General features: G+C 35.8%; 1 protein-coding gene across 3 annotated transcripts in view; it reads left to right on the top strand.

Annotated features, from left to right (window-relative positions):
* Jam2 (junctional adhesion molecule 2) overlaps positions 1-16,306 on the top strand; it is a 56,397-nt gene extending 40,091 nt beyond the window's left edge. For 2 of the 3 annotated variants that reach the window (XM_071615117.1, XM_027929292.2), the window contains 6 exons: positions 657-859; positions 3,987-4,086; positions 7,613-7,720; positions 9,592-9,607; positions 12,471-12,513; positions 14,020-16,306. In XM_071615117.1, coding sequence (XP_071471218.1) covers positions 657-859; positions 3,987-4,086; positions 7,613-7,720; positions 9,592-9,607; positions 12,471-12,513; positions 14,020-14,052 — 503 coding nt within the window. In that variant the 3' untranslated portion in view covers positions 14,053-16,306. Of the gene's footprint in view, positions 1-656; positions 860-3,986; positions 4,087-7,612; positions 7,721-9,591; positions 9,608-11,657; positions 11,812-12,470; positions 12,514-14,019 lie in introns of those variants that run through there. The other variant, XR_011708304.1, reaches the window with a different exon arrangement.
* The last annotated feature ends 2,139 nt before the right edge of the window (positions 16,307-18,445 follow it).

Genomic DNA, 18,445 nt, shown 5'->3' with positions numbered 1-18,445 from the left:
TGTTTGGTACCAGGCCTGAAAAAATACCTTTATATCTGACTTCTTTTGAATATAGTTGGTAATAAACATTAAATCACTGGTGAGGAAAACAGAAGAGATTATTTATCTAAAAATGAATAGTTATTGAATTAGATAACGCTTTCTTTTATGACAAATGAGCCCTGAGCTCTGAGTGACTTAACAAAATTAAAGTTTCTTTCTCACATAAGTAAAGCTTAAATGATTGGGGAAGGGGTGGTGGTGTAACCAATTACTCTACTTCATGAGTAATTACAGACTCAGCTGAATGTAGGTCTGGCATCTTCAGTACATGGCTTTCCAAGGTTAACATGGATGTTGGCAACTGCTTGTTAGTGGGATGGGACAAGTTGAGGGAATGAATGGAGAATCATGCAGGGAGTTTTTATAGATCAAGCCTGGAAACAACTATATAACTTTTATCCACACTCCATTGCCTTGAACTCATGCATATGACCCCATCTGGTAGCAAAGGGGCTGGCAAATGTGGTCTACTATGTGCCCAAGAAGAAAGGAAATGGATCTGTTAAATAAGTAGCCAGTCTCTATTACAAGTGCTCTGTAAGTACATCTTTCCTGGCTATTAAAATCCATGTTCAGCTTTTATGTAACCATTACTGTTTGACTTCATTGTTCAGTGGCTCCAGCAGTACCATCCTGTGAAGTACCCACTTCTGCTCTGAGTGGAACTGTGGTAGAGCTACGATGTCAAGATAAGGAAGGGATTCCAGCTCCTGAATATACATGGTTTAAGGATGGTAACCGTTTACTAGGAAATCCAAAACTTGGCTCCCAAAGCAGCAACAGCTCATATACAATGAATACAAAATCTGGAACTCTGGTAAGATCATTTCAAGTATTGGTCTAATAACCGCCTGGCATCTGGATAAAAATATTATTAGAACTTAAGATGTTGGGATATGCTAGTCAGCCTTTTGTTTCTGTGACCAGAATATCCAAAAAGAAAACCTTAGAGGAGGAAAAGTTTATTTTGGCTCAGTTTCAGAGGTTGGGTACATGGTTGGTAACTCCATTGCTGTAGGACCAAGGTGAAGCAGAACATCATGGTAGAAGGGCAGCAGTGGAGGAAAGCCACTCAGCTCATGGTATTCAGGAAATGAGGACTGGCGGGGAAGGACAGGCAATGGGAAAATGAACCCTTCAGGGTGTTCCTCTAGCTACCCACCTCCTCTGTCCATGCCCCACCTGCCTCAGGCGAACTACTGAACTACTACCTAGTTAGTCTATTCAAACTAGGATGGACTGTTTAGGTTACAGCTCTCTCAGTTCAGTCACTTCACCTTCTACATTGACACAGATACTTTTGGGGAACACCTTATCGCCAAACCATAACATGGAGAATAGAAGACTGATACCATTGCTTGCTAAGTGGAGAGAAGAAAGGTAGCAGGGAAGATGATGATGGTACCTGTACCAAGAAGTGATGGAAAGAACTGCTATGTGAGATGAGAAGACAGTACAGGGAACCGGAGAGCTGAGCACAAAAGTGACCTGAGGCAGGCAAATACTGCTTTCTGATGATACACCCAGCAGTTCTTTATAGCTACCTTTCTGGCCTGGAAAGTTACTAAGGGCAGTTGCAATATACAACACTAGGGCAATGAACTAAAGCTCACTTGGAGATACCCTGACCCTGGCACTAACCTTGTAAAAACAGTGACCAGTCAACCTGTGGTAGATGTGTGCATCATTAAAATTTTCCATGACTCTAGCTCATCAGCAGTGTCTCTGTAACTTAGTTATCTATTACTTTGTTTAGTCCCCAGATTTTTTTATCGTTTCCTCCTTGAAAAGATTCTAATTGAAAGATCTTTCTAGGGCTCCTGATGAGAGTCTGTAAGTAATCCCTTAATGCTCATGACATTTAAAATAAAGAGCATTTTTACTTTTTTATGTGACTTTTAAGGCTAGTGGTAGGAAAGAAGAAAGGTCATTGAGCCAGGTGAAGTGGCGCACATGGTGGTTCAGCTACTCCGGAAGCTGAGGCAGGAGGATCTCATATTCAAGGCCATCTTGGGTACCTGTCTCAAAATAAAATTTAAAAGTCTGGGGATGTAATTCAGTGATAGACTGCTTCCTAGCTTGTGCACAGCTCTGGGTTTAATCCCCAAGTGCCACCAAAAAGAAAAAAAAAAGTCAATGAGCTTGAAATATTTTTCCTATCAAAATAATAATATATGTCAATTTTAAAATGTCTAATTTCTAGCAACACAGGATCACTACAAGCACCAATATCAAAACGAAACAAACAAATAAAAGGAAAAAAAAAAACCAAAACCTTAAAGGAGAGGTAATAACAACAATTTTGTGAATTTTGAAGACAGCATGTAAAGTGTCTTTCATTCCTTCTACCTAGTAGTACACAATAACATTTAAAAACTAGATCTTCTGATACATAAACCAATTTGATGCAGTAGCCAAATAATAAAGTATATCAGTAGATGTGGCCACTGCTTGAAAAAGGCCCTGCTTTGGCCCTTTTAGCAGTCAGCAGGTCCCAGCGATTTTACACTGAGAAACTGGGCAGAAAACCTGCGGTCACACTGTGCTATATTTACATTTCAAATTTGTTTTTTCTCAGAGCAGGTGATAAAAGCCCCAAGGCAAGTCTGAAATGACATAGATTCACTTTTCTCAGGGAGCCTGAACCCTTGAAATATCCTATGAGGCCAAAGGAGAGCCCTGGCTTGAACTAGGATGGCTTCTTTTGTGAGAAACAAAGACTTTAGTGTATAGATGCCAGTGACTTCCTTTTACGTACCAGTAATAGGCTGGAAGATCATTTGGGGTTTTAGTCTACCTTATTATTTATCCATTACCATGGCCCTGAGTTTATGGTGAAGATTCTAAAAGGATTCTGGCTTTCTGGGGATGGAGAGATGATTCTATAAAGTGAAAACAGGCCTGGGAAGGCTTTCTGTTCCACCATGTTGAAGTACTTAAAAAAAAAAAAAAAAAAAAAAAGGACATAGGAAGTAGGTAAAGAAATGTGAAAAAGGAAAGGTGTTAACAGATCAAAGCCCTGGCTAACTTAGGAAAATATGTTCCAGAAAGATCCAAGACAATGGGGAGGTGCTCCTCAAAGGTTCATGGCTCCCATGGCTGAGGTCAGCAATGACCTCTGCAGTACTGAGCATATGACCAGGAGGGTCCTGAAAGAATAATTCTGAGTACCCCCACACCCTCTGTAGGGGTCCTGGCAAGGTCCTTTAAGGTGTTCAGGACCTCCTTCCCTCCCTCTCCCCTTCCCTTTTTCTTTCCCTCCTTCGCTCCTCCCTTCCCTTCCTTCCTTCCTGTTTGCTTTCAATTCTTTCCAGAAATTCCCCAAGGCTACAAACTCCAAATCATTAAGTCTATCATATAAAGGTCTTACCTTTCAGTTGCTTTGGTAGGGAGTAGAAGGAGCAAGGTCTGGACCTTATCTTTACAGAATTTTCAAGACTTCTGCAATTGTTAGAATTTATAATCCTGTGAACAGCACCATGAAGATTTCCTAGGCCTTGAGCTACTTCCTGGTGGTAACTCTGGCTCTTCAGAGTAAATATTCATTATTTTCTGCTGCAGTGAATTTGCTTTTGAGTTAGAAAGTACATTGACAGAGAGGCCATCATTGGTAAGTGGTGCTTCCCAGGAATTAGAAATGCTACTGTTGGATGCTGTAAACTTTTAAAAATGCCCACTGCCTTCATAAACATACTGCTTTCTTTGTATTGCAAAAGAAAGCAAACAGAACAAAAACTTCCTCAAATTAAACAGGAGGTTTAGCTATTTACTCCTTGAAGTTATGGTAGATTTTTGAATCCACAATAAAAATGTAAAGTTTTGAGTCATTAAAAAAGAAAGACTAGCTTAATGATAAATCCAAGGAATGTGGTTGTTAAGAGCCTACTTTGAGATTTGTACTTTTAAAGTATATATATATATATTTTTTTTCCTTCCACAAATAGCAATTTAACACTGTTTCCAAGCTCGACAGTGGAGAATACTTCTGTGAAGCCCAAAATTCTGTTGGATATAGCAGGTGTCCTGGGAAACGAATGCAAGTAGGTAAGCATGAGATATTGGAAGAGGAAATGGTTTGCAGTTACAGAGTGCCAGTGGGGGGTAGAAGGAGCAAAGGGTAAGAAAGGGTTGAGTGATTTGAGAGATAAGTAGGTGGTAAAGTTGAAAATTATCTTGATATAGCAAAGAAGCAGAAATGCTATTTTTAATCTGTCTTCCAATCAAGCCAAGAATATTCAGCATTATATTTAACAAATGTTTTAATTTTTCAAGTAAATGTTTTTAAAATACGCTCTTCTGAGTAATCTTTCAAACAAAAGCTAAGTGTCTTATTGTAAATTGTAAATTGCTGTGGATCCAGGAGTCTGTATGGGAGTTCATTTTACAGCTCTGCCAATTATTAGCTGACTCCTCTTAAGCAAGTTATTCAACCTTTATGCTTCGTTTCCCAAAAATGGAAGTAGTAATATATATTCCTCACAGTGCTGCTATGAAGATTAAAGTACTCCATGTTTGAAAGTGTTAGAACAGTGCTTGCACACTATGAGCATTATATAAGTTTCAGCTATGTTAAAGAGTTGTTGATAATTTTTTCTAATTATACATATGGCAGAGTAGTCTCTCTAAAAAGACGTGGAATACCTAAGACCTAGGTTGCTATAAAACATAACTGCCACACATATGCTACATATCACAAAATAACTTTTAATTTTAGAGTTCAATAAATTAGCACTTAATAATCTTTTCTAAGTAATATAAGTTTCAAAACACATTATTTTTTTAAAATTTAATTTTCTTTTTTTTAATAAATTTTTAAATATTTATTTTTCAGTTCTTGGCGGACACAACATCTTTGTTTGTATGTGGTGTTGAGGATCGAACCCGGGCCGCACGCATGCCAGGCGAGCGCGCTACTGCTTGAGCCACATCCCCAGCCCTTTAAATTTAATTTTCAATATTTTGACTTAATTCTTCCTTGTAGTAGGAGTCAGTGTTTTGAGGGGTTGGGGTTGTGGCTAGAATGCTAGTGTGGATGAGGCACTGGGTTCAATCCTCAGCACCACATAAAAATAAATAAATAAAAATAAAGGCACCGTGTCCACCTACAAATAAAAATATATATATTTAAAAAAAAACAGCCAGTGTTTTGAATATAGTTGTGTGTGATGAAGGGATGTGCTAGAAATGGCACCAAGGGGTTAAAGTTCACTCAGGATGGCTGCACCCTAAAACAGAATATTGAGGGTCGGCCTGGTTGCAGGAACTTGTCCTCAACTTTATGGAGCAGAAATTCACTTTTTCAGTGAATATAGATCACTGCAGATATGGGGGTGCACGAATTTAAAAGTTTGTTTCCCTGGTTACTGATTTAATTTGTACATGATTTCTATGCATCTTTTCTTTCTAGGTGTGAGTTAGCTTAAATGTTAAAATTAGTTTGTTTAATGCTCATTCATTGAGCCTCAGTGTTTCACAACTTTGGTTTATTAATTTTCTTCTTCTGAAATAAATATAAATTCATTTTCTTCATGACATACCCCTGGTATTTTGTAATGAAAACCAGAATCTGTTAACTCTCTTAAAGAAATTCTTTTTGAAGCATAGAAGGAAAATCAAACATGGATTTGCTGATCATTCCCAGACTGGTTTATTGTACAGCTTCCTCCTTGGCCTTTTAGCAGTCTGGTTCCTTTCAGTGAGAATAATAATACCTTCCTTTAATGGTGGCCTTCTTCTTTTAAAAAAATTTTTTTTCAGCGAAAGAATACAAAACTTTTCAAGAATACAAAAATATCTATTGCTACATTTTCTCTTCACTGAGTTGTATGTCTTGCTCAATATCTCACAGAAAATAGCAATTGGATGAAAACAGCTTACCTCTAACTTACTACTCTTCTATCTTCCATTCCATTGAAGAAAACAACTTAAAGTCCACTGCATGATTTAGCACTTACAGGCTGAAAGGATTTTTTGTCAGAATTTTTCTTTTAAGGTTAATCTTTCATAGATGTCAAATTCATTGCAAACTAAAAGGATTTGTTTTTGTAATAACCATTAGACTTGAATACTTTGTAGATGTCAAATTTATTGGCTACTATAAAAAATAGTAGGCACAGTTTGGTTCTCAGGAATTCATTTAGCTATTGACTTAATTTTTCCTTAATTCTGATTACTATGGATTTTTGGCCCTCTTTTCTGTTTTTTAATCAAGTAAATAAATAGGAGAATTTCATTGACCTTGACCTCTCAGTGGCCAACCAAATATGAGCTGAATCTATACCAAGTAATTGGTGTTTTTTACTCTGGTCAAATTAGCCTTTTGGAAGATTCATCTATCATGTCTCCTGTTTAGAAAAAAAAAATTTTTTTTAAGGGCTTGGGGTATAGCTCAGTGGTATAGCACTTGCTTAGCATGCACAAGATCTCTTGGGTTTGAGCCTCAACGTTGGACAAGGGGTGTAACTCTTTAGGAATCGCTTCTTTAATAAATGCAAAAAAAAATGTATCTGAATAACAAGAGTGTGGGTCATGAAATTCCTGTAGTCAGGATGGAAAAATGTGATGTAATAGTGTTAGGATTTATACATTCCTTGAATCACACATTCCAGGCATACTGGTAAATTGTGGTATATGAAGGAAGGTATCTATAAGTCTGTTACATTGTTGAGGAACAGTTATGCTCATCATTTTATTAATGACTTGAATAAAGGGTATCTTTGATACAGTGTCCAATTTGCAGAAGTATTAAGCTTGGAAGTTTAATAATTTAATTATTGGGTAATAGAATCAATCCAGAAAAAAACTCATAAGTTTGTAACATGGTAGCAATTCCAAACTTAGTCCAAAAAATCTACTTGTATTAGGATAGAGAAGAGTTAACTTTATAGCAAAGAGAAAAGTGTGTTTGCTTCATTGAGTTTAATTTATTTTAAACTCCATGGGATAACAATTTAGTGGTACATATGTATGTGATACACACATACATACAACACAACCAGTCAATTCAAGAAGGAAGGTCTTTCTGACAGTTTTATAGAATAGCAGTGGCATCTGCTCTCTTAGAGACTGAGTTTTTCATTATTTGTGAAATTGACACATAGGATGATATAGAAGAATTTAAAGTAAAATTGGTGGCAGAGGAGCCACAATAGAATATTTCAAATCATCCAACTTCAAAGATTGCTTCTATTGTGTGCAATGTATGAATATGTAACAACAAACTCATTATGTACAATTATAATGAACCAATAAAAATATGGAAAAAGATAGTTTCTAACCTGATATTTAACTCTGAATTACTACATTTCCAAATGAATGCAAAAGAATGTCATACATTCTCTTTCTTGACCACAGGACTTTTAAAAATTTAAGACTCTTGCGAAACTTAGTTCTGTCAACATTTTCAATCAATTTTGTGCTATGCCTTGGAATTGTTGAACAGGCTTCAAAGTCTTGAAACTATGCTTTTTAGCATAGCTGCAAAGTGGAGTTTGTTGAGTCCTTTCAACTTAATGATGAAGTCTGTCCATCTATGTGATGTGAATTTATGCATGGTATATTTCACTTCCAGATGATCTCAACATAAGTGGCATCATAGCAGCTGTAGTAGTTGTGGCCTTAGTGATTTCTGTGTGTGGCCTTGGTGTGTGCTATGCTCAGAGAAAAGGCTACTTTTCAAGTAAGTGAATTTCACCCTTCTTTGATAACACAATTTCCTTTGGATATAGTCTTCTTATGAAATGCTGTTTCTTCTAAAAAGTCCTAACAAACTCTGGAGAATATTTTTTTTCACTGATTTTCTGCTATAGAAGATGCTCAAGGTAATATGCAGGTGGGTTGTGAAGCATCTTGGAGAAAAAAGAACAAAGCAGTCATGTTGCAAAATTCTAAGCAACACCATAGCATGTGTGAGTGGTATCCTTGGAGTGGCATAGTGTAGAGACAGACATTCAATATAGATTGTGGTATATTTATGTGCATGCTAGACCCTCTTATTTTAAATTAGGAATTGAGTATTTCAATTTTTATAAGCAATTTTATTGAAATAAACCAGAGAACTTTTTTATCAGTGTTGAACAGTGAAATGTTGAATGTCAAGTTTAGCACAACTGTAGAAGATCATTGTTTAATCAAAACTAGAAACCTACAGTATTGGAGACACTTCCATACAAGGTTTTTAGTTCAAGTTAAACTTGAAGAAAGTTGTAACTTCAGCACCCATTTGATGATAGAATAGTGGGTGAGATTTAAAAATAATGTTTTATTCTCCTAATGTATTTCTTTATTTCCAGTCTTTAAAATCATCTCAAAACTGTAGAACTCCATTAGGTCCTTTGGCAATAGTGTATAAGTTGAATCTTTAAATGGAATAATAAATAAATTCATAGCATGAATTAAATATTAGACCCACTATTTTATAAAGAGCATTAATTTTAGAATATGGGTTTAAAAATAATTTATACCAAAATAAAAATTAAATTTAAGAGGAGTTTTAAATAATATTTATAAATAGATATTGAATGTAATAAAGTATTTCCATAAACATGGATTCAAGGACATTCCCTATAAATAAGAACAATTGTTCTGTGAACTAATAGTATTATTCTTGTTTATACTGCTTCAATTTAATCCCACATAATGTAATTTTATGAATGGACTCTAGCCGAGACCCCCTGCTGGTCACCAGTGAAAGTACTGCAAATAAGATTACTTATTCAAAATTCTTGTAGTCTGTATTTATACTTGCAATGAATGCCTGTATAAGTATTTTTTAAAAAACTTTTTCATTGTAGATAGACATAATACTTTTATTTTATTTATTTATATGTGGTGCTGAGGATCTAATCCAGTGCCTCACACATGCGCTCTACCACTGAGCCACAACCCCAGACCCTGTATGAGTCTTTTTTTATTTGTTTGTATGAGTATTTTTAATGAGGAGCTGGCAAACAAATTTTTCTTCAAATACTGAATTAAAGAGTTAATTTGTATATTAAGGGTTATTAGCTAATAATGTTATTCACTTTTTCATCTGGGAGAAAACCTACCCAAGAGAACCATATTCTTGAACTTGTGTTTAGGACAGAAGTTGGCAAATTTTGACCCAGAGACAAATCTGGCCCCCCACCTGATTTTCTGAGGCCCCAAAACTTTTAAAGATAAAAGTTTGCAATTATTTAATGATAGGAAACACTAATTTGAATCCTAATTAAAAGAAATGATATCCCTCACAATGAGTTCTATTTTTCCAACTATTAGGACTTGTATTATAAAACTTTATTATTATACTTTAAATTTTATCAATAAAAATTTGGACATTTATTTTCTTTCTTGTTTTATAAGTACCTAAATAGTATCCTTACTTTTGCCTCTGGGACAACATAGCTTAAAATATTTGCTGAAAGTTTGCCAACCCTTGATTTAGAAGGTATAAATGTCAGCAAGTGAGGATTGAGATTAAAAAGACATTAAGCAAACTTGTATTTAAATAAATCTGTCATCCCATATGAATTCTTGCATTAATGATTTATATACTTATTCTTTTTGTAGAAGAAACTTCCTTCCAGTAAGTATATTTTCTTAAAATGCATGCCTTTCCCTATATCCACTGTTATTCTATTATTTATCTGTTTACAGTCAAAAGTGGGATATTGGGTTATTTCTGTAGGTGTATTTCTAGGGAGTTTCTCAAATATGTCAAGAATACATTCTGCCTCATGCCTCATGCCTTTTTGTAAATGATGAGTAATTACCAAGAGAAGAATCATGGGCATTAATTTGACATTATAAGCATTCCCTTAGTACTATTTTAAAATATATATGCATTTACTGCATTTTGCTAAATTTAAATTTTTTAAATAAAATTTTACTAGGTCATTTTTTACATTTAATTATCTATTTGACAACAATGTTTTAAGGACTGGCAAAATAGTAGTACACAAAACAAGACCAAAAAAGTTCACAAAATACTGCTTAATAGAACTTATATACTAGTAAAGAAAGGCAGAAAGTCAACAAATATGTGTAGTATACAGTATGTCAGATTGTGTTAAGCAATATGGAGAAAAATAAAGCAAGTAAGAGGATAGGGAATGCACAAGGTAGGAATGAAAATTATTTTAAATAGGATAGTCAGGAAGGGCTTCCCTCAAAGGCGATGTCTGAGAAAGACCTTAGGAGGTGAGAGAGCAAGTCATGCAGATATCCATGAAAAGAATGTTCATGGCAGGAAACAGAAAGAGCTTGAGTGAGCTAACTTTCCATTACTATAACAAATATCTGGGATAATCAGGTTAAAGACAGAAAATGTTTTACAAGTTTCAGTCTAAGATCAGTTGACCTGGTTGCTTTTGGGCCTGTGGTGAGGCAGCATGTTGAGGCAGGGGGTGTGAGGTTGGACAAATCTGTTCACTTCATGGGGGCCAGAAAGCAAAAGAGAGAGGAAGAAGAGGGAATATCTTCCAATATCTCCTTTTTGTGCCTGTCCTCAATGACTAATTGCATCACACTTGGCCCCACCTCCTAAAGATTCTACCACTTCCCAAGAGCTTTGCATGCTAGGAACCAAGCTTTCAACATATGGACCTTTGGGGGCATCCAGAATTCAAACTGTAGTAGAGCTTAAGACCAAACATGGCTAAAATGTCTAAGGGATATCAAGGAGATCAGTGTGACTTGAACAGAATATAGGAAACAGATAGAAGGAGATGAGTATACAAAAGAGGTCAGATTGTATGGAGACCTTCCCAGGAAGTTTTGAGCAGTTAAATGTTGGTACTTAGTTAAAATAGGAAGTCATTGGAGGGCTGTGAGTGGAAGAATAGCATGATCTTACCTAATTCTTCAAAAGTTCCATTTGGCTGCTCTGTTTAGAGTAAACCATGAGGTAACAAGGGGTGTTACCTCATGACCAGTTAGGAAGCTACTGCAATACTCAAGGCAAGAGAAAATGGTAGCTGGATTTGGGGAGGGAGGAGGAGAAAGAAAGGGAAGATACTGGGGAATGAGACTGATCAAATTATGTTAATTGCATTTATGAATATGGCATAATGAATCCTACTATTATACCTAATAATGTGCCAATTAAAAAAAGAAAGAAAATAGCAGTTGGTACCAAAGCAGCAGTGTTGGAGATGTTGAAAAGTGATAGAATTCTGGAGATGTGTGTGTGTGTGTGTGTGTGTGTGTGTGTGTGTTTAACTATTTGCTGATCTGTTGGATATGGGCTGTGAGAAAAAGAAAGCAATGGAAGGTAGCTTCAAGGTTATGAGAAGGATAGAGTTTCCATTTATGGAAGTTTGGAACATTTTAGGAGGAGTGGCCTTGGAAGTGGTGGTAGGGTAGATGAAGAGGTCTGCAGTATTTGGAATTTTAATACTCAATAAACTTATTAGACTTCCAAGTATAGCTAATCATTAAGTATCTGAATATTCGATTTTGGAGTTTGGGGAAATAGTTTCACTGGAGATGGAAATGTAGGAGTCATTGGTATATGAGATATGAATGAGATCACCAAAGTCCCTGTTTATGTGTGCTTGATTTGTGACTGTCCTTCCTGTACATATGGACATGGCAGTCCCTACTGTGAGTCTAAGGGCTCTCTCCTCTATTCCCAGCTGCCATGGTTTCAGATACACTGTCATCTACATCTTTTGAAGACTTAGCTACCATTGATTTCCTGTTCCCAGATGCCTGGTCCCACCCCTCATAATATCCCAGTACAAATCCAGGGTGAAATCCAAGTTATCAGGACTAGGAGTAGCAAAGGAGGTGAGTTCAGAAGAGCGGGGTAGCCTGAATGTGTAGCCACCACCCCACCCCATCCCACCCGACCCCCAGGCAGTTGCAAGGACTTCCATTTTATTGAGAAAGATGAAAATAATTGGAGGGTTTTGAGCAGAGAGATCTCATATTACATAAGCAGTGAAGGAGTTTAATGCTTTTTTGAATTAATGTCTCTACAAAACCAGATAATATTTTGGAAAGGAGTATATTTATTCCTTGACACCTTTCCTCCTGTTCATTAAGTCTACAGCTTTTAAAATTTATTGGAATTCTACTGCAACCCCAGTCACATGTAAATCTTTCTATTAATAAAAGTGAATTTTGAGATTATAATAATTAAGCTTTCAAAATGCTTAATGTTAATATATTAAGTTACATAGCAATAATTGCACAAAAATCATTAGTATATTAGCCATGGGCTACATTTAGATGCACAGGGCTTCACTCATGGGTACTTTGTTGCATGGCTTTCTCTGTGAATATTGCCTATAAATACAAGAAATTTGGTTATAGTTATTGGCTAACATAAATATTCATCTTCCTGCTGATAAAATGTATGGAGGTAATGTTAACTAAATGAGGATAGTGTTTCAGAATGGGAGGTGATAATGCAGTAAATCCTGTCTCTTATTTTCCACAAACAGGAAGGGTAGTTCTTCATCTAAAGCCCCTACAATGAGTGAAAATGTGAGTATTTTAAATGTATATTTACAGGACATATGAATAGGGAAGGGAAATGAAGCAGTCATATGGAAGTTGTGAATTTTCACTTTTAATGTACTTTGTATTACTGTCTACTACTGGCATCTAGAAAGATGTAAGTGAACACTGGCTTCCTTCCCCCCACTGGTATAGCATGATAAGGTAGCTCAGCATTTGTAGATCAATTACAGGAAGTGATCTTTATCATATTGTTCTTTTTCTCCTATAGTATATTCTATTATCAGTCTGCCTCCTTAAGATCACTAGGCCTGCAGTTTTCAACTCTATTTGATAGATGAGGAGGTTAAGGCTTAAGTTCATATGGGATGGAAATGGTGCAGCTGGAGTCAGGTACCTTGTTTTCCTAACGCTTTAAATAGATCACTCCCAGCAGATCTGTGGTTCTAGGATTTGCCTTTGGTTATTCAAAGGCACTTGGGAAATTTAAGAATATGAAATATCCTCTGCTAGGGCTAAGAGGATTTTAGAAGTCCTAGAAAGGCAATAAGGATCTGACTCTGATGGTTTAGAGAACATTATTGCTTACGTTTTATAGTTTTTAAGTGACATTAAACTTTCTGGGTTATTTTTTTGAGGAATATAGTGAGGGAAGAGGAGTTTCTAATGTTTTTAAGGTCTTAACTCCCGCTTGAAAACCAGAGGGTTCCCAGAATTCCTCAACACTCTAGAGCAGAGATTCTTAGATTTCCTTTCAGTAGAGCTTAGGGTGAGGCATGGACATTAGTATTTTAAATACTGTGAGCCTAATGGACACTAATATTTAACACTGATTTATTGCTCCATAAAAATTTCACAAATTTAATATAAAACTTTGATTTTTAAAATTCATTTACTCCAGAATCTATCACCGAAATCCCCATATATTTATATATAATTTACTACACTGAAAGCATATTGTTATATAATTAGGGAATAAACAATGTGTAACTTCATACTCATTCCTATAATTTATGGAACAAAATAATCCCATCCCACCCAACACTGAAAGGAATGTTGTAACTAAGTTGAAAGAAAAGAAAGACTTTTCCTTTTTTCCTTTCTTTCTCTCTGTTGCCAGTCATTATCTCAGAGTTAGTCCCCTTCAATTCTACCTTATATTCAGCTGGGTTTTTAACCTGACAACTCTGAGCCTCATCACTCTGTGTTGTGCAGGCTGTCATATACTGCAGGATGTGTAGCAACAGCTCTGGCTTCTGCCCCGCTAGATGCCAGTAGCATACCCCTAAGCAACACTATTTTTAACTTCCAGTCCTGCTTCCTCACTTTCTAGACATAATTTCAAGTACCTTGTCTCCTGGTATTTACTTATTTAAATCCCCATAAAACAGATTTCATTAAATATGTGATGGTTTTTATCTCCATGATTCTTATAATGGATATAGTTTGATATTCAAAAGGCTTATATGTATTTCCTTAAATATGTATTAGTATATTATATTTAACCTTGATTTGTTTTCTTTTTTCCCCTAGGATTTCAAGCACACAAAATCCTTCATAATTTAAAAGAATTCTACTTTTAAGATACACCAAAACCACAGTTGTTACAGATATTAAAGTATTATAAAACTCTGCTTTGTCTTAATTTGCAAAGAGGTACATAACAAAATGAAATTGATATTTCATTATGGTTTTTTATGACTTGATTTACCTAAAATTGTTATTTTAAGCAAATAGTTCTGTCATTATCCAAAATATGATCTGGCTTCTTTTGTCTGGACTAAAGAACAGGAATCAAATTACTTTAAAATATTTTGATATTTGTGAAATGTTAACTAATGTTCTAACTTCTAGAGAAAGTTATTACATCATACTGATTGTGAAGTTAATCCACAAATCAAGCAAATACAACCTGCAGACACCCTGTGTGCAAGAGTGTTATCTAGGAGGTTAAGAAAATACTGATAGATGCAAAAGGATTCTCTGGTCTCATTTCTACCAAAATCCTCTTTATAATATAATCCTTATTCCATTGCTCATGTATCACTAATGTACCCACAAAAGGGAGGCAGTGAGGTTGGGTCTTATACCCAAGGGTTTGCACTTTGTATTTACTTTCATTTCTGAGAACCAAAAGTGACATGAAGAGAAATAGCTAATGACCAGGGCTCACAGGTGTGCATAGGACTCACCTGGTGTGTGTTACTTATAATTTTGAGAAGTAAATACAAACCCAAATGGGCTTATTTTATCCCCACTGATGCTTGCTGCTATTTCCTTTCCCTAAGACTCCTTTGAAGAGGCTCCATGACCTTGACATCAAGGCTCAACAGTGGAGCCCACACAACTTTGCAGGTATCTTTTGCTGCATGAGTGGTGGCTTCAAATCTCTGTCTCTGAAAATCATTCATTGAAATTCTGGGCTGGATCAAGTCCTACACTGTTAAAGCCATGGGGTTGCCAATCCTTTTTATGGCAAATCAGGGATTAGGAAATAAGTGGTTATCTGGTAAATAAAATATAAGGAAATGAACTCACTGCCACTCCCTGCCTCTGGCACCTGCTTGAGCCATAAAAGGCACTTGAGGAATGATGGTTGAAATAAAAAATGGGTCTAACCATCTGTTTTCTGAACTGATTAACCATAAAAACCTCCAACTAGTGTTAGAATATGAAAATTCCAACAGGTCACTTAATAGTAAGAGCAATTAAGCTGTGTAAAAAAAAAAGCAGTATCTTTTAGAACTGCTTTTGATTATTTAATCCATATTAAAAACAAAATATGGCTACAGCATATCCTGTTATTCCAGGAAAATCTAGATGAAAAGTTGATTCATGACTTTTGACAACTCTGGCCACCATTAAGTCATTTTCAGAGGAATCTGCTCTTTTCACCCAGTAGCAAAGCAGAGCCCCAGCTTTCACTGAGCAAATGGATTAAGCACTCACCGAATGCCTGCTGTGGACCTGGACACCAGGTCACTGGGAAGATGCCTTTTGTCAGCCTGCTCCCTTTGACTTGTCTGTGGCATTTGATGCTCCTCACTAGAGTCCTTTCTGGTTTCTATAACATGTTCTGCCCCCAAAATCAAATTATCACTATTAGCGATTAGCAAACTTTCTATAAAGGGCAAGATAGTATATATTTTAAACCATATGGCTCCTGCTACAACTACTAGACTCTGCCATTGTCACCCAAAAGCAGCCACAAAAATGAGCATTTCTGCATCCCAATAGAAATGTAGCAAGCACAAGCAGGATTTGGCCCACAGGCATAGTTTCCCAACTCCTGGTGGCAACCCATGGAAAACACCTATCTATAAATTTTTCTAAATGCTGCTTTAATTTAAATAACACAAATTCATATTATAAGAGGAAACTTAAGTAGTGCCTTAACTTCACTAAATAGAGGAAAAGCTTCTTTTTTAAGCTATTAAAGGCTAGATATCAAACGATTCACTTTACGCAGTATAAACATCTAACAGTCTTTGTGCCAAATATATCTTTTACAGTATCTTAAAATATTGTATACAGCTAAGTCAAAATCATTATGTAAAAATGATTTCTTCTACACATAGGATATAGTGTGAGCACTAATTTTTCTAATTATTAAAAAGTTGTCTATCTGTGGATCACTGGTATCTGGGCTGTTTCCGTGTGTGTGTGTGTGTGTGTGTGTGTTGTTGTTGTATGAACTTGAACACAAACAACTGGTAAAATCCCATTGTAATTCTTAGAATTTTAATTTATTTTCATGCAGTGATATTGTATTGTATGAAGATTGAGGCTGTAGAATCAATAATAGTTTGTTTTATTTTAATATTGTTGCTGTTGTAACTAGATTCACTTTATTTTTAGTTGGGGGTTTAACCTAACTAAATCTAGAACAATGGGTTGTTTTTCCATACAACTTTACAAAGAACTTCCTTCAGTCCACAGCTGGTTTTGTTTGATTAAAGTCCATATTAATAAAAATAGCTGAACTTAAACGTTTTAGCTCCAGTTAACAGTGCAAGGGAAGAGTCACCCACCTATTGTTGTTCAGTAAAAACCAGGAAACTACACCCTCTCACCATCTGAAACTGCAAGGCTAGCTCTTCAGCTGCTTATGATTAGAATCTCATCTCTTAGTTTAGTTGCTTGCCAGAATCTCATATGTTGGGAGGGGGGGTCCTGAAAATAAGGAAAAACTATTTATTGAACACTTTATATATTATACAGAGCTGGGGGTGGATAGGGGTGAGGGTGTGTAAAGCTCCATTCCTCTCAAAGATGGTATAATGTGGCCAATGTCATCATTTTATAGATCAGGAAACCAACTCATAGTTGGTGTCTTGCCAAGTTCAGAGCTGGTAAGTATTTGGGTGTTTGTGAACCCAGACCTATCCGATCCAGGATGTTTCATACACCATCACCCACCCCACTCCCCACCTTCAGAATTCCTTCCTTTTAAATTCTCCTGATTTTCTGTCACATTTTTTTTTCATCTTCATCTTCCTTAATCTCTGGCTTCACAAATTTGTAATGCCTTTCTGTCTTCCCTTTCTCTCCTACTAGTCTAAATGTAGTGGTAGGGCACTGCATGCTCATCCTCTCTCCCCTTACCCTCCATGTAACCAAATCTATAATCTTTTTTTTTTTTAAATACTTATGCTAACCATAAAGAATGCATTTAAGTTCTATTCCACTACCACCATCCTATCTCTAAATTTCTCCATGAAACCTCCCATTTATTCACCGATCCCATCATTAATTGGCTTGAATTTTGTCACTACTTAACCAATCCTATTATCTCATGTTTTTGTTACTATCTCACTTTTTGATTTCTGGGCCATTCTTCCCTCAAGTAACTGTTTTAGTTACATTTTTAATTTCTCCAATTCTACAGCCACCTTTTCCCTGTCTCCCTTCCCTTACACCATCTGTCAGTTGCTGTTTACTGTACTAAACAATTTCAGTTCCCTTCTCCCTCTTTTCCCTTCTGCTAGCTAAAAAACCTTTACTCTTTCTTTACTATCTATTACTAATGTCTAAATTCCATGGCCTTGAATTAAAGGCTCCCCTTGCACCCTACACATTCATATCATGTTGAAACAACCTACCCATTTAGCCATGTGTTCCACTATCCTCTTTAATTGCCTTATACATTTGTCAAACTCAGCTATGGTCATTTTATGTTAACAACTATCCCCCCATACATTTATTTATAATATTCCTTTCACATGGAATGCTGATTCTCCTAATCATAAGATTTACAAATTCCGGGCTGGGGATGTGGCTCAAGCGGTAGCGCGCTCGCCTGGCATGTGTGTGTCCCAGGTTCGATCCTCAGCACCACATACAAACAAAGATGTTGTGTCCGCCAAAAACTAAAAAATAAAAATATTAAAATTCTCTCTCTTCTCTCTCTCTCTTAAAAAATTTACAAATTCCTTCAAACTTAAAATTTTTTTATCTTGTCTCTTGTTCTACAAGTTTTCAGAACACAATTGGTAGTAATAACTGGTAAAGAGATTCAAGGTAAACTAAGCTTTCATTTGTTGGTACTTTCTAATATTTATTTGATTTTTAATATTTATCATACTTTTACCTGACCAAGTTTGGGGAAAAAAATTACAAACTAAGACATACTATAGTATGAAATGTCTCCATACTTTCTATTAAGAAAATGTTATCAAAACATGTGAAAAATGTATCAACAACAAAAACTTAAGACTGAAGGCAGACTGTTTTAAAGCTAAATTTTATCACCTATTTTCTACTTTGTACTATTTTTAAGGCTACTTAAAGGTACTATAAAAATTGGGCTGGGAACATAGCTCAGTAGTAGAACTCTTGCCTAGCATGTATGAAGCCCAGAACCATACACACACATACACAAAGATAACCATTAAGTAGATTTTTTAAAATCTGTAGCTGAACTCCTATAGTTGCCCTTGCTTTTTAATTTTTCACTCCT

This window comes from Marmota flaviventris, chromosome 8 (assembly GCF_047511675.1).
Source record: "Marmota flaviventris isolate mMarFla1 chromosome 8, mMarFla1.hap1, whole genome shotgun sequence".
Taxonomy (NCBI): domain Eukaryota; kingdom Metazoa; phylum Chordata; class Mammalia; order Rodentia; family Sciuridae; genus Marmota; species Marmota flaviventris.
The sequence above is the reverse complement of the archived record's forward strand: the minus strand, read 5'-3'. Positions and strand labels throughout refer to the sequence as shown.